Source organism: Barbatula barbatula (assembly GCF_947034865.1).
Source record: "Barbatula barbatula genome assembly, chromosome: 17".
In the NCBI taxonomy this organism is placed as follows: domain Eukaryota; kingdom Metazoa; phylum Chordata; class Actinopteri; order Cypriniformes; family Nemacheilidae; genus Barbatula; species Barbatula barbatula.
Window position 1 is genome coordinate 6701014 of NC_136780.1, and position 22338 is coordinate 6723351.

Below are 22338 nucleotides of genomic sequence, written 5' to 3' on the forward strand. Positions count from 1 at the left end.
GATTTCTATTTGGGAAAGATAAGGCTGATTTTGCGGTGGCCATTTTTTTCAACGTTACAAGTTGCAGTCGGATGGTCACGCTGAGAGGAGGATCTGACTACAGCTACAAATATCTGTACCGTGACAGGCTCACAGGGACCGCTGGCAAAGAAAATAATTATCTATCCATTAACAACGGAAACAGCACATTAGCCAGCCCAGAAGCATCTCAAAATCTTGCAGGCGCACGCTTTCCTAATGTACAAAATCTTTTCCTCACGACACCTTAGATAGTTCCCAGCCCTTACGGCATGTTCTTCTCCTCAAACACAGCTGCAGAAATCCACAGCAAGATCCTTTGTTCTGCTCATTTTAGGGACAGACATGTTTTTTCCTGAGGTAAAAACTTGGCTTCCTGTTCCACGGCCAAGAAAGTTTCAAAGATGACACAAACTCTTAGCACAATTCTTGAGATACTACCTCATTATGTACATCTAAGTCGGACTATGTATGATACATATTTCATATACGCATTACAACACCTTATTTAGCAACCCAAGTGTTCTATGCTATCAGCTACTTGGTCACGATCATTTTGATAATGACTGAACAGATGATTGTCGTGTGTCATTAAGACAGAGAAGAGACGTCATCTGGTGGAATCCTGCTGGGCTTGTAAATAATAGCCATCAGCTGCAGTGTGGAAAAGGAACAGCACTCGCTGATATGTAATTACCAGAATGATGGCTTGGCTGAAAAAACGATGCGATTGCATTCTGTTCTTTGGAAAGATGACTCTGTGAATGAGTGGAAATGATTAAATAAATAAAAAATCATATAAATACAATAATATCATATTATATTATTATAAAAAATTAAAAAATGCTATTAAAATAAACAAAATAAAATGATATAAAATATTACAAAGTAAATTTATGTTCAAATAAACTAAATAAAATTATATTTAAATAAACTAAATAAAACTATATTAAAACAAAATAAAAATCATGAACTATATTATTAGCATGTAAATACTATACGGTAGACACTTAAAGGGCTAGTTCAACCAAACATGAAAGTTCTGCAATTACTATGTGGATTTTGTTTAACACAAACAGATGAACAGTTTAGAGCACATTAGACCACCATTAAATTGTTCCTACTATGGGAGTCAATTGTGTCACAGAATTGAAAATTGCAAACATTTAAACAGGTATGAAATTACATGAGGCTGAATAAATGATGCGAGAATTTTCATTTTTGGGTGAACTATCACTTTAAGTCCCACCCTTAAGTAAAAATGTCATTGCATTAGATAACAAAAATGTAACATCTCCAAACAAACTGTGCAAGACCTTTATCTCAAAACTAACTTTAGTTTTCAGACATAATTTTTTATAAACTCCACAAAAGCTGCCAAAGGTGAAGTTTGGCACTTTGACTAAGCTTGCCCCAGAAAGTGTCAAAACACGTTATACAAAATTGTAACAAATTGTGTAATAAATCAAAACCCAACAACCTCCTTGTTAAATAGACGGCTCAAAAGTGCTACATTTAATGTAAACACTTGCTTGGTACATAATGCAAAGATGTGCATGGCTAAAGTATCCAAACATATTTGATTTCAAACCATTACTTCATACCATGGTACTACCACTTTGCTTTTTTGTAAAGGACGAGCTACAGAGTCAAATCTCTAAAGGTTTAAGAATAATGGGGCCTGGGTGAGTTGTTTCCAGGGACTGTTCTTTCAAATACACCCATGCAGACAGGAAAAACCTTTCGAGAGCAACTGATATGTGAAGCTAATTATCTCTGTAACCTCTGATTGTTTCTCCTATAAACATCAAAACAAAGCGAGTGTACAGTATGTGGCTGCTTGCATAACTCTAGCCATGAGTATGGGAAAGTGTGTTTTGGGATACGGTCTGTGGGGTCACAGCAGGGGTGTGCGTGACACAGTGAACTAAACTGCAAGCTCGTCCCGCAGCGTGAGACCGTCTGCCCATCTAACCGTGCAGAAAAAAGCTTGTCTGCCGCTTTGGACGTATTCAGGTTGTGTACTTTATTCCCGGGGCTGAATAAACATTTAGCTCTCATCCAAGCATGATTTAATGCTCATGATTAAAACAGCCATTTATACTCAATTCCATCACAGAATACAGCTTATGTGTTAGACTAAGATACACTGTATAATCTCCAAGGTAAAAGAGTAAGATTGGGAAGCAAAAAAAGAAAAAAAGAGCGGGTAGGAGGAAAGCTGCTCCATCTGCCTACAGCTTTCTCATGATGCGATTTATATTTAAGCAGGAGAGCTTGATGCTAATGCCCTACATTAAAATTATATTCGCTTATATTTGAAAACTGTTAGCCACATGGTAGCATCACAAGCAACCGTAAAGCCATTTTCTGCTTTAAAGGTTTTTTGTATTCTTTTAAAGGGATGAGTTAGCAGACACATGTCCACTGGAACTATAGATCTGCCTTGACACCTAATGTGTGCTGCTTGTACGACGCGGTTAAAAGCGCCATTCCAGCGTTCCTCCTTAGGGAAGATAAGCATTTAGAAGGCCATTATGTAACCGCAATGCATCAATTCAAAACAGTAAGGAAATGGATGGTAAGTTGCAAGAACGGTTAGAGTTTGGAATGTTTGCAGCCCTTACATGGCTTGTGTGTGGTATCTCGAGAATAAAGAATGATGCCTGCGGCTAACTTAGATGATCCCAAGTGAAGTTAGTAAGAGCACATTCTGGCTCAGAGAAAGAATATCCATTACATAAGCACTGGAGATTAAACTGGAGGCATCTTGACTATGCTGGAGCCCCGCAGAGGTGGCTTTGTAGCACAAACAATGATAAAAGAAAGCTTAATTTTTCAAAATTTAGCAATTCTTTTCAGCACAGAAACTACATATTTTTGTTTTAAAAGGGCATTTAAAAAAGTCAATAAGTTTTGTCTCAAAACAGCAAAACATACTGAATAAAGCAAGAATAATTTGCCAATCATAAATCAGTATGTGCCACACCTTAACAATACTGACCACCAAGACCATCTGAAAACAAACACAGACCAAAAAGGATGTGACAAGCCGAGGAACGGAGAAGGAATGTTTTTGTGTTTTTATCCACCCACTTGCTGCACATACATAGACCACCCAGACCCCCCTTGAACACGTTCACACATAAACATACATAGAAACACACGTTCATATAATGACACGTGTGCACACACTCCCACTAGTACACACATGCTGACGCTTTGCCTCTCGATAATCGCATGAGAGTTTGAGAGAGAGGAAAAAAAGTGTTTGCAAGGAAAGCCGTAACCAGGAGAGGTGGCAGACATCTGTTGCTCCAGCTGAGTGCAAGACGAGAAGTGGCAACCCCCTTTAACACCCCCCACACACATACACAAACATACAAGCATGTAATGCAATGAAATGCATGCAAGCACACAGCTCTGGTAATCAACAGTGTGCGCCTTTTAAAGGAGCGATAAAGAAGAAGGTGGGTGAGCATCTGTCAGTAGATTTGGAACAGGGGAATGGAGAAACAAAAACAGAACACTGGTGGGGAGGACTGAAAAAACAGAAATAACACTGGAGAGAAATCAACATATAGCTCATATGTTCAGCGCTTCTCGACCAAACCTAATTTCACTTTTCAAGCTCTTTAAAAAAATACAGCTCACTACACCAATAAAAGAACAATTTCAGGCTCGCCTCTACAGACACATCATGCGCAGTCACTGACCTCTGACCCGGGCATAACAGCAGCCGCACTTTGCCAGGACTTTCCGGAACAAGTGGTGGCAGGCGCAGCCCCGATGGTGATGACTCCCCTTCATGGTAAACCCCAGTCGCTGACCACAAGATTAGCAGACGTGGGCATGGCACATCACACACTGATTCACTCGTGCACACACTCGCACCAGGGATATCCCCGTAGCTGTAATTCCAAAGAGGTGCGAAGAGAAGCACAAACAAATCCCGGAAAGAAATCGAAAAGTCCTCTACTCCTAAATGGAATCATATACTGTCCAGATATCCAGCCTCTGGTTGTCACTCCACAAGGGGAGAATAGCGGCAGTCAATAGCACAGCTCAGTCTCCCCTGTTTTTCCTCTCTCCTGCTCTGCTTAAATGACAGACTGTAAGACTGCCAGAGAGAGAGAGAGAGGGGAGGGGGTGTGGAGGGTGGAGTTAGCAGCTCGACTTGCCGGCTATTCCAGGATACAGTTCCCACTCCCCCTTTTCTCTCTTCATCTTCTGCTCCCCTAAAGCTATGATCTTTTCATAATTCTCTCTCTCTCTCTCTCTTTCTTCATTCGATTCAAGTTGTCTTGCTCCGTTTAACTCCTTAACAACACATTGTGGGTCCGGCTGATCCAGATTTAAGATAAACAAAGTGGAAGAAAATCTTCCCATGAGTCTAATGACACGTAATTGCATCTGGTAATTATATCAGGAGTGCCGGACTAAAACAGTCTCTCATCGGCCAATTTCAAGCAGAGGGGCAGTAACAGAAAATATGGGAGGGTTGTGTTTACAGTAAACAGAGTTTACAGGGCACGAGGGCAACAAGATACCGGTGGCTGCCCTTTGATGACTTCGGAAAGTTGCAGATCTGGGAAGATACACAGACGCAGTAGGGTGTGGTGAATACGGATATCATCTTACAATGTTTACAGGTTTTGATCACACATGTCTGATGGTGTGTTCATATTGTACGGTCAACGCTGGAGGCCGAATGGTGTGAGCTTATATTTAAATGCTGGTCAACTCTGATTGTACATCTTGATATATGACACATGTTGACAGGGAATGTAATGGAGACTCGACCATAAGGTATACTACAGGGACACATTAGTAAAAAAATTGTATGTATATTTAGGGACAAGTTTAGCAAAATACAGCTGAGCATACATGTGTGTGTGCTTGTATTTTATAATGTGGGATGCTGTTGAAGAGTAGCAGGAAATTAAGTCCAGCCTGGAGATTGTGCTTGGTTTATGTGTGTTTGTGGGATATGTCTTTCTCTGGAGCCCAATTAACCAGTGTCTATTGCAGAAAAGCAGAGAGGCTCCTTGTAATGAATACAGTTAATAAGAGTACCGAATTGACTATAAAAGGGTTATTTCCCTACTGAAAAAAGACACAACATGTCAGAACCGAGGCGCATGCTAAAAAACAACTTAAACAACTTAAAAACTTATACACTCTTAAAATTAAGGCGGCTCACAATGCTATAGAGGAATAATTTCTGACTGAATGGTTCCACAAAGTACCACAGAAGGTTCTTAAGATTATAAAAAAAGAAACTCAAAGAGCCTTTGAGGAAATAGTTGTTTGGTGAAGTGAAAAATGTTCAACTGTGGTATTAGTGTGATGAACTGTTTGTATCAGCTTTTTAAGAGTGTATTAGATAACGTCTGCTGAATTCTGAGTCATTTCACACACCTGCAAATGTCTAAAATTCTGTGTGATGTATGAATCTAAATGGTACGGCATTACAGAACAGAGGCAGGGTAGACAACTATCTAAAGGAGTGCTCACAGACAGCAATAAGAATTAAAATCGCTGTACCATTGCGTGCTGACCTGATGAAAAGTTTAGCTTATTCATACTTATTCAGGCATGACTAAATGTTTAAAAACATTCGGATATATAACGAATATATCTGTATAATAAAAATTAATGTTTCATTTTTGACTATTCGCTACATTTTGACATTCGCTATCTGCAGACTGGTAGCTGCATAACTTGCATTCAAGCTCAACTTTGTCCCTTCGGTAGTGGTCTGTCTCACTCATGTCCTCCCAAATGGCCAAATCTCATTGAAACCGCGTGACCTCTTGTGTTCCTCCGCATATCTTAGTGTAAACGCCACCTCAGCCAGCCTACTGTCTGCCTTGACAAAAACGGCAGAGGATTTTACTTGGGAGCTGCATGTTCCTCTCTTATAATCGGTATAATCCAACCACACAGACAGAACAAACAGTATTTTAATTTGGATAAAAAGGAAAACAAATGAAATCAAACTAAATGAAATCAAAGGATAGAACAAACATGCATGATGTGCTGTTTGTATTTCTCATCTGTTAATGCACCTAATGTTTACGACTGTGAGAGGGAACAACAAGGCCAGTATCTCTCACAGTCATTTTTTGTATATGATCGCAATCCAATTTTCTCTGTTTTAGACTCCTTGTGTCCCTGCTTCTCTTTGCCTCAGTCTGCCTCTCACCAGTGCTCTTGGCTCAGTGCAATACAAGAGGAAATTATCCATGACAGGAGGGCAGAGTTGGTTAAGTTGGTCTGAACTCTTTGAATTTGCTTTTCCAGTTGAGGTGCAAGCAAGCAAATATTTTCGGTGGCAAATACCTCCCTCAAAACTAACATCCTGAGAACAGACTCGGAGAGGAATAATTAATTTAGCACATGTTTTGCAGTGTATGTACTTTTAAAGAAGACTGTTACATAATAATCAAGTTCTCTATTGTGAAATAACACACAGCTTCAAAGATGCATGTACAGGGTGCATTAACATTTTCTGTCAGGAGGGGGAGTCTACGCTGTGCATCTGGGTAGATATTTGGTCCTCAAGAATCTTCTTTTCTGATTTTCTGTGAAACTCAAGGGCCAAGCACAAGCTGTTTCTAAGACAGCGAAAATGTGCACCGTTAAATAAATGCTGCAGATATACTTTGAATTTTATAAAAGATAACTCTTACAGGAGTCAAAACGTATTTAACTTTTGAATAGTGTTCATGTTTTTTTTATTCAGCCAATGTTGTGGGTCTAGTGGACGTGCAGCATTATTATTTTTTTAAACCAATACAACCATGAAAGTGAACGTTGCTATGTGTTATTTTGTTAAAAAAAGACCCAAAATAATAATATATACAGTATAATATCTAAAACATTACAACCATTACAATTGTAGAAACACCTGTTTCTGTGCTGAACAAATATTTTACAACTTGTGATATGGGTAAATATAAAAAAATATGTGGCATCTGTTTGCAGAGACATTTAAGGATTCCATAGCAAAAGAACCAAGAGGAAATGTTTAGTTAAGTATGCATTAACACCCATACCTTAACTCTCATGTGCCTTATCTTGTTTTTCTCCCTCTTGCCTTCAATTATAACTGTTGCCCCACAACATATATTCAAACACATTAAACACATCTTACCCACAATCATACTTTATATCATCACATATGCAGGCTGCCCTGACACACATCTTCTTTACAATGAGAACAAACATGATGCTGGATTGTTTTCATAAACCATGTTTCATCCATGCATACAGATCCAATTCTGAACTGTGCTATTTTACCAAGAATGTTAAAGAGATACCTAGATTTATTTGATCAGTATCACTGATATTTGTTTGGTATTTTGGTCACAATGTGCTTTTCTTGTTTGTTGTTGTGACCTAACGTGACCTAACCAGATGTGACCCCAGCAGAACTTATTGTCTGTGACCTGACAAATGTGGTCTGGTTCAAACTTCACTGCATCCTGTTTTTTCTCATATCCTTAGTAAACACAAAAGCACATTGGCTAAATGTACTCACTACATTGCAGTGTATGGTCATTGATTGTTTACATGTTCCTGTGTTTCTTATAAACCTTCACAGCTGTCAAAATGAGGGATAGGTTTATTGTAACATTGTTTGTGGCATGCTAAATACACATGAAAACTGTAAATTATAAATACTCGCACATGACAATACTCACAGTAAGCAGGTTTAAGATCTGCAAGCTACTGTTTTTACCACCAGGAAGTATAAAAAATCTAATCATGCAACTAATAACTATTGTCCTGTAAGAAAACTTGTACATTTAAGGTAATATAAGGCATATTCACAAATCACGCAGAATTGTTTACAGGTATGGTGAGGGCACGGAGAAAAAGCTCATGTATTCACTGTAAATATTTTTCCATCCCTTTGTCTCCCTCACCAGCACATCTAAATAATCATGAGCAATTGCTTCCACCCGCCGAATCAACGCCACACTCTGATTTTATTAGGATGTTTAGTCCTCTCAATTTCTCATACTTTCATCTTTCTCTTCCTCTTACTAAAAGCAGGAGCTCCAATTAATGCTGCATGACTACACAGCAGTAGGATAACAGAGAGAGAAAGAGTGGGCAGCGGGCCGGCTGACTGCAGTCATGGTGTTGTGTGCTCTGCACTTTGTTTGCTCTGAACTGAGAGATTAGCTTGGACCTTCACACATTTATACTTATGAAAACACACACACATTTGTGTGAACATAACACCTACCCTGCCTTTTTCCCTATGTTTATATTTTTGCGTTTTAATTTAGTTTTCACCCTATTTAAAAAAAATGTGAAGTCATGAAATTGTTGACTGGTTTCACTGTGATTTTAATTCAACATCCTATAGCAAATAGCAATTCAAATGCCAACTCATAAATTGAGAGTTAGTCTGAAAATACTTCAGATTTGTTTCTGACTGACACATAGAAACACAAAACACACCTGCAGGATGATGGGAAATGTACCAAACGGTACCTACCACAATCCCTCTGTCCAGAACTCCTACTCTCTGCATACTTCACGTAAGCCTAAATACTCCCTGAGATCCTATAAGTCACAAAAACACCCTTATGAGGCTCTTTAAGATTTATAAGGATAACTGTTGAGATATTAAAAAAATAGGTTTATACATGAACACAATTAGTCTTAGCAACTTCTTGACACACACTGCTATCAGACAACCACAAATAATGCAGAGTTTATGTAAGACAATCTGTTTCCAATTACAATATATACACACTCCGAAGTCAAATTTCCTTTTAAAGCCTCTCCTTGCATATTATTCTGATGTCTGGAGCTTCATACGTATTTCCTCTCAATTCTTTATCTCTTCCCAGGTGTCTGTTCAGCAAACATCACATAACACTTCATTATTTTTATTTATGCAAAATCCAAGGATGCTTAAATTTAACTGTGCAAAGCACCAAAGTCCAGAGTAGATAAAAGAGAAGATTGAGTGCTGATTTATACTGCCAAAACTGTTAATTCCAACTCCTAGTGTTACTGTAATACATACAGTAAAGAAGTGGTTTATAACATCAGTTTAAGTGATAAGAAAGAATATCTTCATAGCTGCAAACACAGACCCCAGCATTAATGTGCAACAATGTTATTCTCAACCCCACCGCCAAAAAGAATAACTCCCCGTCTCTCAGCGGCTCGGATCAAAGCCTACCCTCCCTGGAGCGCTGTTCATCATGTGGACTTGGCTATGGCATTTGGAAGAATGTGTAGAGAACTCTGCTCTGATAAATGACCAACAGGCAACAGTTAGCAGCAAGGAGCAAAACAAAACAGACCTACATTCACCACACACAAAACATGACCTGTCCACTTTCCATGCTCCAACTTAACCACTGATCTATCAACAACATGCTGCATCTCACCCAACTGTTAACAATTATTTACATCCAATTGATAAACACACACGGTGGAATACACAAACAGCACTACAACTTTATGGTGTGTTTGACACAGGTTAATTCTGTTCTAGAAGTTGATGGAGAAGATGGCTGATGGTTGCAGGGTGTGAACGTTTGGCTCCCAGCCCTGAACTCCAGCACAGAGACCAGTAGTTTATCAACATGTCTGGAGAATTAACACAAGTATTCTGTCTGCTCTCCATAACAAAGGTGGTTTATTATCAAGTCTTAAAGGAACAGTACACACAAAAACAAAGATTCTCATCATCTCATAGTGGTTTTAAACATGTATAGATGAACATTTTGAGGGGGGTGGTAAACTATCGTATCACATTAGTTTATGCTCTGAGCTTATTTAGAGTAATTCACATTACATACAGTATATTCTTTCTATTGACATCTGTTCCTTCTCTTTTTTCACATTGACATGCAAAGTTTGAACCCCGGAGTTTCATTTCAGACTCTGGTGGATAACGGATAACATTGTAGCAATAATTGTCAAGGTTTATGTACTTTTCGAGGCTTGATGTGCATTGAAGTATAAATATTCCGCAATGAAATATACAGATGTGAAAAAGCCCACACATACACGGGCTGGGAAAGCCAGAGGCATCCAGCACCAATTTTCCACCAGTGTGGCACCACAGCTAGAAAGCTGTGGTTACAAAGCCCCTTTTAAGGTCAAGACTTGCTTTGCCTATGGGTCCCCCGGGACATCCGACTCAACATTACCCCAGCACTGGGGTTATTTTTTGTCCAAAGAATATGTGCAAAGAAGGCCTTCAGAATAGGCCAACTTATGAATGGATGAGCATTCTCTGCAGAGCAAGCCATATATAGAGGAATCTGGCCAGTGTAAAACAAAATGTTTTGTGTCAAATATGCTGCCAAAAAAACGCTTTGTTTGCACAGCATCTTCTACAGTTTTGATGCATAATTATTCTTAACTGGTTGAAAATGACACATCACAGAGCAACGCACAACAGCGGATAAAAGCTTTACTTTGTCTAAATAATGAATGAGCACTCTGAATAAAATAATTATGAACAAAATAAAAGACACAGAATTGTACGGTGTTTTAAGATTAGTCAGCATTGCACACACAGGTTCCACCAAATGTACATTTTAAATCCCATTTAATGCAACCACAAATATGTTTTGGGGATTTTATGTTTTTTTAGCATTTATACCCAAAGTGTTCGAGGTTATTTCCTTTTAAAATGTATAATTTATGCATCAGGTGGCTAATATTTTTACTGTTGCAGCAAATGCATCTTGGGGCACGTTAAAGGAATGATCAAAGATTATAAAAATGTTGTTAACAAGATGCATCACTGTCAACGCTCAATATGGCTGCCCTAGCAAAGCTTTGCGAATGCGTAGTATCTACAGCAACATAAAAATTATGTTTTGAGCGCAATTTGCTCATAGAAAACAAACGTCATTTTTAAATGTTGTTTGTAAATATGTTGTTTAACTGGGATTGTATGGTAGAAATATCAGTATTCCCATTCGCATTTTGTTTGATTTACGTAATAACTGCCCTAACTGCCCGGAGGCACGTTGCAAACATGGCCGCCGAGTGGCACGACACCCCTAAATGGATTTTGATATAGTTCACCTTCAAAATGAAAGTTCTGTCATCATTTACTCACCCTCCTGTTGTTTTAAACCTGTGTTCTGCAAAACACAAAAGAAGATATTTGGAAAAATGTTGGTAACCAAAAACCGTTAGTGACTTGGACACTAAACCAACGTAGGTCAATGGGGACCCACAGTTTACCTACATTCTTCAAAATATCTTCTTTTGTGTTGTGCAGAAGAAAGAAAACCAAACAAGTTTGAAATCAAAAGAGGGCGTGTAAAAAAGGATACAATAACAATTTTGGAGGTAAACTATGCCAAAGTCCGTTTAGGGAAGACGTGGCCACTGTTTGCAAGCGCCTCCGGGCAGTTATTACATAAGTCAAATAAGGCTTGAATGGAAATTGTTTTAAATGGTATTTAAAAGGCACACACAAACCTGTGCTTAGCAACAGGAAGCTGCTAAATCATTTAAGTTTTGTGTTTCTAAGCATTTAACCAGACAAGTCAGCAAATGAAGGGCAAACGTGTAGTCTTGAGTGTACGAAGAGTAATCTTCAGCCAACCTTCTTACGAAGCAGCTAAAAGATGAAAGGCTGTCTGAAAAATATAGCGGGGGCAATGGAGCTTGCTCTGAGAAAAGAAAGGATTCGAGGAAGACATGGGAGCCTCAGAGGAAAACGTTAGGACTCGACAGATGGACACGGGCCCTGTAGAACGTGGAATAGGGAGAACGAGTAAAAGAAAAAGAGAGAGCGATTGTGTTTATATCTCTCAGCGATCTGTACCATGTGCATGTGATTTGGTGAATGCTGGCACTGTCCCGTGATCCCACTGAAGCCACTATAAGGCATCTTGTTTCTAATCTTTAACAGATGGGTACCTCTAGATCCTCAGCAGTAATGCTAGAAAGGGCCTCTTTACAGACAGACAACTTTGACCCCTTCTAAATCACACTGACCGGGAACTAAAACTGCATTACTTGAAAAAACATGCATCTTGCAAAATGGCTAAGGAGGTTCTGAGAACTAAAATTTATTTTAGTGCATATTTTGGCAAGAAAAAACGGTATGAACACTTAACACAAAAAATAAACACTGTCCATATTAGCCGATGGCATTTACTCTCTGTATGTCTTCTTGAACTAACATTTAGAGGTTACAGTTTTAACAGTACAATTTATCTATACAGCCTCATCTACAATAAACATCTTAGGGCTTTCTGCTTTCTCATCAAGTTCTGAATAGTTAATGATCTGGTCCCAAACTCATACCTCAGTGTTTAGTACCCAATGCCACCACCAAGCTCTGTTTGTTCTGAGGTACTTTTGGAAAATTTAAATGCAGACAAACCTCCATAGATAAAATAACCATAGCTGCAACAAATAGAAAATGTTCCTGACATTGGGTAAAGGCAGGCAAGTGTCTCCCATCTGGAAACAGCTCAGAGACGCTTTTCCATAGTTCTCTCCATGGAACATTAGCAGAGCACACTTCCTCTATACAGTCTGATTAAGCGGGTCTGATTATCAGGTCATGCAGGACTATTAAAGGGTGTGGTTCATTAACAATTTTCACAAAGCCAATCAGATAAGCGTTTTGTTACCTGCACTTATCTTCAATAACCAGAAATTCACTCACGATCAAAACACATCTTTAGCATTAGACGAGAATTATTCATTTATAATAGGAAATCATTTGTTACAAAATGTATACTTGAATGAATATTTTATTTGAAATGTTTTGATAATATTATAAATATATTAAAACATTATAATTCAAATATAAAATATTAACTACAATCTGGCACAATGTAAACATAAAATTTGTCTTCATTTGCACAATGAAGTAGTCATGACTACGCATTACTTGAAATATCAGGTTTTGGAGCCAAAATTAAAACTAACTTAACCAAAATCTTGAATGTTCCCCCAAGAGGGAAAAAAATACACAAAATATTCAACATTTTCACTTGTATAAAGAATGATATATAAATAAACATCTGAAAAATCTGAGTTTGAAAGGGTTATTATCTCAAACATGACTGGCTTTACATCTTTTTTGACTACCCATGCTGAAAGCATTATAATTTCATTTAAGAACCCAAAACATGCTGATAGTGTTAACTGCACTTGTAAATATTTGCCAAACCCTAAACACTGTGGCCCAGTATGTTTGTTGGTAGCACAGCTCGAAGACGCCGTTTTCATAAGATTCGGACGATCATAAGGATATCAATCAGTCAATAAGAATATTCCACAAATCAAAACAACTGCAGATCGCTCATATGGCAGAGGAAATGTGTAGTTAAAATATAAATGATTGCTGGTTTAAACAGAAACAGGTTCAGCATCAACATTGGCACATACTACAACACAAGACTGTGCCAATTCCATTTTAAACTTCCACTTTTTTTTATACGCTACTTAAGTCGATTTTTCTCTTAATACAGTTACAGTGAATCTCTAGCGATATTTGCTGTTTATATGTATAACTTGCTACAACTTAAGTCAAGCAACATTTTACCAAATATGGGCGTGAGACCTTCCTTACTTGCTCGGTTTCGGTGTCCTCTTTTCCTCGATGGATCTTCCCAGTTCAGATCCTCTGTGTCCCATGAGGGTTGTTTTGAAATCTACAGTCACAAATGATAATCGATCAGTTCTGCTCTTTTAGAAAATAAAACGTGAAACTTTCTGTGAATGTCATAGGACCATACAATGTATGTTCATCTGTAATGTTTCCCTATCAAGTAACTGTTTATCATAATTGGGCGTGCCATCAGTATTTAACAACAAAACATGTCACAGGGGTTATAAGCTCCGTCTCTTATGAGAAAGTTCCATTTTCATCAAGGATCATGCCCTACTCATCCACACTATGTATCAAGGAAAATATTTTTCAGAGGAGAGTTGGGCATAAGTTTCTTTGTATTTAAACAGTTTAATCACAACAAATATTTAACAAAATTATAAAAAACATATTTCTAAAAATCAAAGCTTCACTATCGCATCTGCTAAATATCAATGAAACCAATTTTTTGGTTAATAAATCAAAATATCCTGATAATTGCTGCATTTGTATTTATGTCACATTTATGTTCCTAGCAGATGTTTCGATACCATCCAATCTTAACATTCCTCACACAAATGTTTTCCTCCTCAGACTTTATTTTGGCAAAGGCCATGGAAATGAAAACGAGTGGTATTTTAAATCCTCTGCATTGTTGCACTTCTTGAACTGTCATTTATACTGTACATCACAGAAAGCAATAATTCAAATGATGAACATTTGAATTACTCCATTTGTTCTTTTCTATTACGTGGTTAAGAGTGTGAATTACAAACAATCTTACAGACGATCTGTTGCGATTGAGGACAAAGTGTCAAAGACTTCAGATCATGATAGTGCGAACTGTCTGTTTTGAGAAGACAGCATGCGTGTGTTTGTTAATGGGTGGATGTTCTGCCCTTCAGCTTTTTCGTGTATGCAAGTACTCTAAATTCTTCCAAAACACCCATGAGTGCGATTCTTCTTTTGTCACTGAATTCTTGTTTACTTTTCCCCTGAAACATGTATCTACTATCATCTGCTTGACATCATTGTTTTTATCTTTTCGTTATTTTCGAGGGACTACTTGTCTTCTTAAAAAAACATAAGATTTTATGTCATTGTTATGACATGATTTTGAACATGGGTGTTTACCTTAGGGGTCGTATTATCATTGGCACACATGGACACGCGGACTTGTTTAATTAATGATCTGTCATCTCTACCCGCATACATAACCCCCACCCTCCACCACTATAGTCTCTGGAACATTTTGACAAAATATTCTAACAGGAATGTGTATTATGTAAGAAATGAATCATACTGATTTCTGGGATACATTATTCTTCTGACTTCATCCCAGTCAGATCAAATGAATGTTTGTAACCTCACCCTTCCACTTCTAATGCGATATGAACCAAAACAAAATAGTTACTGTTCGTTTTTTAGATGCACATATGTAACATAACAGCAACACTCTTTGCGCTCCATTACTATAATTATGACCATGGTTACGAGTTTAAAACATCTAACAGTGTGGATAACGTTTGAGCAAACAAACACAAACAAGCAAAAGCAGCTGGATTCCATCATTTGGAGGTAATCTGAATCTGTTTTGAAAAATCTCAGAGGAAAGGCAGCCCACCATAAAACTTACAGTTAGTCAAGGCTGTGTATAAAAACCAAAAAAGTCAAAAGAAAACTATGACAGATAGCGATTTGCATTATTTCCCAATAGTGGTGTGTAGTTCATGTATGTATGTGTATGTGTGTGTGTGTTGAGTTACAGAGGTGAAAGGCCAAATAAGTCATGGAGGAAATCTGTTTAGTTACTCACCCACTGCTGATTCGGTATCGCCAGAGAAGTCAGCATATCTGCCATAGCACCCAAAATCTGATCAGTCCGTCCCTGGTTCTTCGGAAGAGGCTTCATATTGCTGTAGTCTCTGTCAATCACTTTGGCTTTATTTCTCCCTCTTTCAAAATCGCTCCTTCTTACGGTTTGTTGTGCAAGAGATGCAGTATAGTTCCAATTTGATCCTCTAAAACACTCTCTAAATCATTTATTTGAGCAGGATCGTCTGGTTTCGTCTTGTTTAAAGTGGATTGTAGAAAGGGGTGCTGCTGTCCGAAGCGTCTTCTCTAGCTTCTGTATTGAACACAGGTGGAGTCTTGCTGTGGGTCAGCCAGGCCTCTCTCCCCCTCCCTCTAAAACAGCGACAGAGTTCCCGTGATAGGGTTTTCCACAGTAAACAAAAAATACTCCGCTTGTCTCGCTTTTCTTTGTGTTATGTTTCCAGATTTTCAAACAGTACTACTTTCTGGACTTTTAAGCAACATGAACTGAACATTTATCTTCAGTCTGGCTTGTCATTGGCTGTGTGCATTTACCACCCCTCCAGCCAACTCCTCTCCACCCTCAACATCAGTTCTTCTACTGTGTCTCCCTTGCACAACAACACTGATTCAAAGAATTCTACCTCCTACTCTTATTTCATCACCCATCGTTTCTTATTGTACTTCCATCATCATTTGCTGGATGTAGCCTTTTGTTCCCCATCTGCTCTAACGACATGACCCATGGCTTGTGGCATGGTGAGGGGTTGAAGAGCCAAATAAGGCAGCTGTCCTGCACTCAGGGTACCAACACAGAAGCTGTCAAGAGATTATTCATAAAAGCTGCCTGCTTCAACAACAAGAGCTTGAGGAGCGGAGAAGAAGAATCTCTACATATTAATCTAATTACACTTGACAAGTACACTGTATTTTAAACAAGACTGTGTGTGCAACTGTTTAACTGCCATATATATAAAGCAATTAAACCAAACAAATATATATAAAAAACCGAATTTGAACCAAAATGAAAGGGATGCTGAAGATACAGTCTGCGGTAAAGTCAGCTGCACTTTCCTACGACCATTTTTCAATTACTATTTTGTTGTTATAATCCAACTTTACAAAAAACAGTCTGCCACTTTTTATCCTTATTGTTTTTCTTTTCTTCCCCGACTCTTCCTTCTACTGTCAGCGACACGTGGTACTTTGTTTTGGCCGTTTCCCACATCTGCTACCTGTTTTCTCCCCCCTATTTTACACTGTTCCCTGCCTTCGTTCTTTGTGGGTTGGTTTTATGTTATGCCGCCTGTCTTTCGGTGTTTATACGTCTCCCACTCTGTCCATGTGTCAAAGGCGACGATCTAGCCCGCTCGGCTTCGGATAGCGTGGCTCGAAGGAGAGTGCCTCACCTCGCTCAGCTCCTCTGCCCACTGCCCTCACGGCAGATGTCGGAGCTGGGAGCATATGTCCTGTTTTTTGTTTCTGACTTTCATTCAGACTTTCTGTTCAGTCGTGCTTGTTTGCCTTTTTCACTTTTGTATGTTTTTGTTAATAAACGTTTTGCCTGAGGAGAACCCCTGCATTTGAGTCCTTCTGTTCTGAGACATGAAAAAAACCCACCATGAATGGACTCAGCGGGGGATTTAGAGATCTGCAGAGCCCTTGCTCAACAGGGCATCCTACTGGGACGTCAGCAGGAGGAGATTGGGGCAACTTGCCAGGGCATGGCTAATCTGTCCCAACAGCTCCCCGCTGTTTACCAAGGTGGCCCACGTTGCCCTGTCTCAACCCACCTTCTCCCTACTCGGGTGAGCCCACCTCTTGCCGCTCCTTTTTGTCTCAATGTTTCCTCACTTTCTCGTTGCAGCCCTCCTACTTCTCCACCGAGCTGTCCAGAGTCGCATTTGTCTCCAACGGCCTGTGCCTGTACTTTTGGGATGCAGGGCACATTGTCAGCACCTGCCCACACAAGAGGCAGCCTTCTTCTGGAGAAGCATCGCGCACAGTAAGTGTGACCACTGCTCTCCTCCATCTACTGGTCGTCCCACCCTCCCGGCCGTCGTTTAGTCGGGAGGACAGAGACACGCGGTCTCATCAACTCCGGAGTGCAAAGGGATTTTCTGGACATTGAACTGGCTAGAGGGTGGAACATTTTCATTGAACCCTTGAAAAGGACTATCTCCGCCAGAACTCTGTGTAGAACCCCTCTCACTGACATCACCTCCGCTACCTGACTCATATGGCTAACCACCTCTGGTAACCACACAGAGGATATCTGCTTCTTCCTCGTTCACTCTCCTTCCCCTCCCGTAGTTTTGGGACACACCTGGCTTACCAAGCATAACCCCCTCACCGACTGGGTTCACCATGTAGTTGTCCAGTGTTCATCTTCTGCCTTTTCATCGCTAATTTCAACCCCTTTGTTGCAGAAGGAGCCAGCTAAGCTGGCTGGGGTTCAGTAAGTCCCGACCCGTATCTATCGCATGCGATCGAACTACTACCAGGTACTTCTCCACCTAAGGGATGCCTTTACTCGTTGGGGAAGTGCATAAGTGATTCTCTGTTGTCTGGTATCATTTGTCCCTCTTCCTCTCTGGCTGGGGAGGGGTTTTCCTTTGTGTGGAAGAAAAATGGTTTGTTTCTTCTCTGTATCGATTATAGGGGGTCGAATGACATCAAGGTGAATAATTGCAAAACTTTACCACTGATGTCTTCTGCCTTTGAACTTCTACAAAGGGCGACCATCTTTACGAAGTTAGACCTACACAACGCTTACCACCTTGTTAGGATTAGAAAGGAGACAAATGGAAGTCCAACCTTTAATATTCCCACAGGCACTTCAAGTATCTCGTTATGCCTTTCTGCGGTCTTCCAGACTCTTGTCAACGACGTGCTTAGAGACATTCTAAGCACGATGATCCTTTCGTATTTGTCCAGCAGTTCCTGGGGTTTGGCAATTTCAATAGGCGGTACAATCGAGGTTTTAGCCAGATTGCCCTGACTCTGACCAGCCTCACCTCCACTCTCAGAGACTTTGCCTGGTCTAAACAGGCTCAGTCGTTTGAGACATTAAAGAGCTTTTTTATGTCTGCCCCATCCTCTGCAATCCCGATCCCGCCCGCCAATTCATAGTGGAGCAGGATACATCAGAGTCTGGAGTGGGGGCTATTTTGTCTCAACGATCACCCTTTAAGGACAGGGTCAACCATGCTTTTTTTCTCCCGTCGGTTTATCCCTTCCGAACAGAATTACGACAACGGGAATAAGGAGTTGCTGGCCATCAAGCTGATGCTAGACGAGTAGTGCCACTGGTTAGAGGGTGCTATGGCGCTAGACAATGTCACCGTCCCAGCAGAGTGCCCAGCGGGTCTGTCTGAACCAGTGTTCTCCATTGGGGACACTCCTCCGTGCTAGCTTGCCACCCAGGGGCTGATTGTACCTATTCACTAGTCAGGCACCGGTTCTGCTGGCCGTCCATGGTGCCGGAAACTCAGCCTGCCCGGTCTATGCGGCAGGTAAGAGCTTTAACCGCCCTGTGGCAGGGCTTCTTCGACAAATGCCTACCCTTTCAAGAGCCTGGTCCCACATCGCCATGGATTTCGTCACAGGGCTATCCCCGTCCCGTGGCAATACCGTGGTCCTTACTTTGGTAAAACGGTTCTTGAAGGCGGATCATTTTATTCCCCTCCCCAAATTACAGCAATTGAGGGAGACAGCTGCCATTGTCTTGGACCACGTCTTCTGGATTCACAGCCTCCTGGCGGACAGAGTTCTGTCGACTACTGGGGCGAATGCCAGTATGTCCTCCGCAGACCAATGGGCAGTTCAAATGGGCCAACAAAGATTTAGAGAGAGTCCTGCGCTGCATCACGTCGGCAGAACCATTGTTGTAGAGTGAAAGACTAGCCATGGTCGAGTACGCACACAACTCCCTCCAGGTCTCGTTAACGGGGTTATCACCCTTTCCAGTGCTGCCTAGGTCACAGCCCCCTATATTTCCCTTACAAGAAGTGGAGATCGCTGTTCGATCCCCACACATATTTGTTCTCAGGTGCCTCCGCACTTAGATGATTGCCAGACGAGCCCTAATTTGTACCTGCAAACGCAAGAAGTCGCCAGTTAACTGTTGCCGTTTTGCAGCGTTCTGCGTCCTACCTCAGTCTCAAACTGCCCACCATGCTCAAACACATCCACACGTTTTTTCATGTTTCCAAGGTCAAACTCGTCATCCGCTTTTGTATGTTTTTGTAAATAAACGTTTTGCCTTAGGAAAACCCCTGCATTTGAATCCTTCTGTCCCATGACACTTTTTGTCTTTATGGATGCAGTTTAGTGGGAGAGAGGACAGGAAGCAAAGTAGAAGAGAGAAGGGGGTGGGGTCAGCCCGAAACAACCGCGCCACATGTCGGAGCACTGCCCACGAGGCCATTTAGTCCGACATAAAATTATATATTTTTTAATTAGGTGACAGAAATGTTTTTTTTAAATACCTGATAAATCAAAATAAGTTATTTTGATCATTTAAATGGACGAAATGTTGTACCATTTTCACAAGATCCATTTTTATTTTCCCCTTAATACTTTCCAGAATAAACGGTGGGGTGACCGTGTCATGATACACATACGTGGGTGGCCTGCAACGTATGTGTGCTTTTCTAAGCTGAATAGACATACACATTCCTAAGTCTACTGCTCATTCCCTCTTCACCTGGCCTGGAGTCACGACACATGTTTATAGAATTACAAATGTTAGTCTGGTCTCTCTCCGCTACAACCGCACACAAATCCAGGATTGAAATTTCCCCTGACAAATCCTCTTATGTGATGGTGTATGTTCACGGACGGAGTGTGAAAGGAGCAGGACAGAGGAGAGCAGAATGCAATCAGCCGAACCCCTCTGAGCTGGAGCCAAACAGTGTAAAGATGGGCTGTGGAAACACTGCCAAGAGTCTAAGAATACCTCGGCACATGGCTGTCTTTAGCACTGCTTCTGTGACTAAACTTAGAGCTCAGGGGCCGTCCCTCCTGCAGACCAGATCAAATGCATACATACATCCACAAACACAAATCATGTTACTCCTTAGAAAGGCTGAAATGGCAAGAACTGACAAAGAACGAGTTGCGAGTTCAGGTGTTTTGAACAAGTTTTAAATGAGACCAGCAGCAACAACAACAACAGTGTGCATTTGACTTTGAACATATTAATGACTAAATGCTATAATTATGCTAATTGAACATCATTATAATGATCTAACAGAACTGTATGTGTGAACGTACACATGCAGTTTGAAATACTGTACATATGCAGCTTGAATATATACTGTACCTTAAAGGGACAGTCTTTAAACAACCTCGAGTTGTTTCAAATCATATCATTTTCTTTGTTCTGATTAATTCAGAAAAATATATTTGGAAGAATGCCTGTAACAAAACTGTTCTTGGCCACCACTGACTACCATAGTAGAAAAAATTACATTGGTTGTTAAAATTGCCCCAGAAGTGTTTGCTTTTCAAAGTTTTTCTAAATATCTTCTTTTTTTGTTGAACAGAACAAAGACATTTACAAAGACATTTTTCCTACTATGGTAGTCAATGGTGGCCAAGAACTGTTTGGTTACAAGCATTCTTCCAAATATCTTTCTCTGTGTTCACCAGAACAAAGAACTTTATACAGATCTGGAACAACTCGGGGGTGAGTAATTGAAGACAGAAGTCTCTGGGTCAACTGTTCCTTCAATAAATCAGACCAGACATCCATCATTGTATTATTTCTATTCATATTTTATAGTATTTAGGGACAAAACACCTTACATTCATGTTACATATCAAAAACAAACCATGCAAAAAAAAATATTTTAATCATGCTGAGGTTTATTTTTTATAGCACCCTGACAACACCAAATAAACAAACAAGTAGTTTGTGGTGGTGCATTTTGCTTCCCTCTGCTGGTGAAATGAGAAAAAAACATCAAAAACCATTACATTGCAGTGCTCATAAAATACAGTGTACACTGGTACATATAATGTTTGTGAAGTTGTTTATTCAAATACATATTTTAATTAACACTATTTTTTCCTCTCTTAATTCACCAATCGTTTTATGCTCTTGTGGAGAGTCTGTGAAAGAAACTGGGTCAGCTATGCTTCCCCTTTCTCTCTTCTCATTTCCTGCAATACCTCATGTACTTCAGTTCAAGAGTTTGAGAAAATAACAGTTGCTGCCCCTCTTCTCCTGTTTTTACTATACAGCTTATCCTGCCAAGTCGACTCGATGCTTTAAATCTATCAATAGGTTTGGCTGAATGTGTTTCCATAGGTTATATAAACTCATACATTTATCAGGTCGGTGATTATGACTGAAAATAGCCTTAATATAAGGCTGAACTTGTATTACTACTATAACTACTTTAAAAACTACCTGTAAAAGCCATTTATTGTTTTACAATATGTGGCCTATAATTTTTAAAAATACATTACAATCACAGGGGCTACTCAATTCATAAATCTCACATTTCGGCCTAAAAGCAGCGTACTGTTCCTGTCACTTCTGTTTTGTTTATAAATTTCATTACAATGCCCTAAAAAACCAGTGTGCACCCCACCAAATGTGCCAGCCCACTTTGCTGTATGAAAGTAATTTAATTTGAAATCACTGAACGGGATCAGGAGTCTGTTTGCTGTTGTTGTTCACAACGTCATGACAAGCATAAGTGCCCTCTTTTGTTTAAAGACTTTTGCTTTCTCAATGCAAATAAACTTGTGAATGTGAACACAGTGTTTCAAATGAGTAATAGATTAGGAAACAAGGGATTCTTAAGGGCATTTCAAGGAAAAACTGATTTGCAGGAAAATAAAAGCTTTTTCATACTTGCAAAATGAAAAACCCTGCGTAA

General features: G+C 39.9%; 1 protein-coding gene across 3 annotated transcripts in view; it reads right to left on the minus strand.

The window, feature by feature from the left end:
- Positions 1-15954, minus strand: part of arhgef25a (Rho guanine nucleotide exchange factor (GEF) 25a) — a 51210-nt gene extending 35256 nt beyond the window's left edge. Inside the window, exons 1-2 of one of the 3 annotated variants that reach the window (XR_013787866.1) lie at positions 15447-15932; positions 13613-13694 (exon numbers count right to left, since the gene is read on the minus strand). Coding sequence is in view for 2 of the 3 variants with exons in the window: in XM_079478581.1 (XP_079334707.1) it covers positions 13613-13694; positions 15447-15542 (178 nt within the window). In the remaining variant the exon portion in view is untranslated. Of the gene's footprint in view, positions 1-3734; positions 4132-13612; positions 13695-15446 lie in introns of those variants that run through there. The other 2 variants (XM_079478581.1, XM_079478582.1) reach the window with 2 other exon arrangements.
- Positions 15955-22338: the final 6384 nt, after the last annotated feature.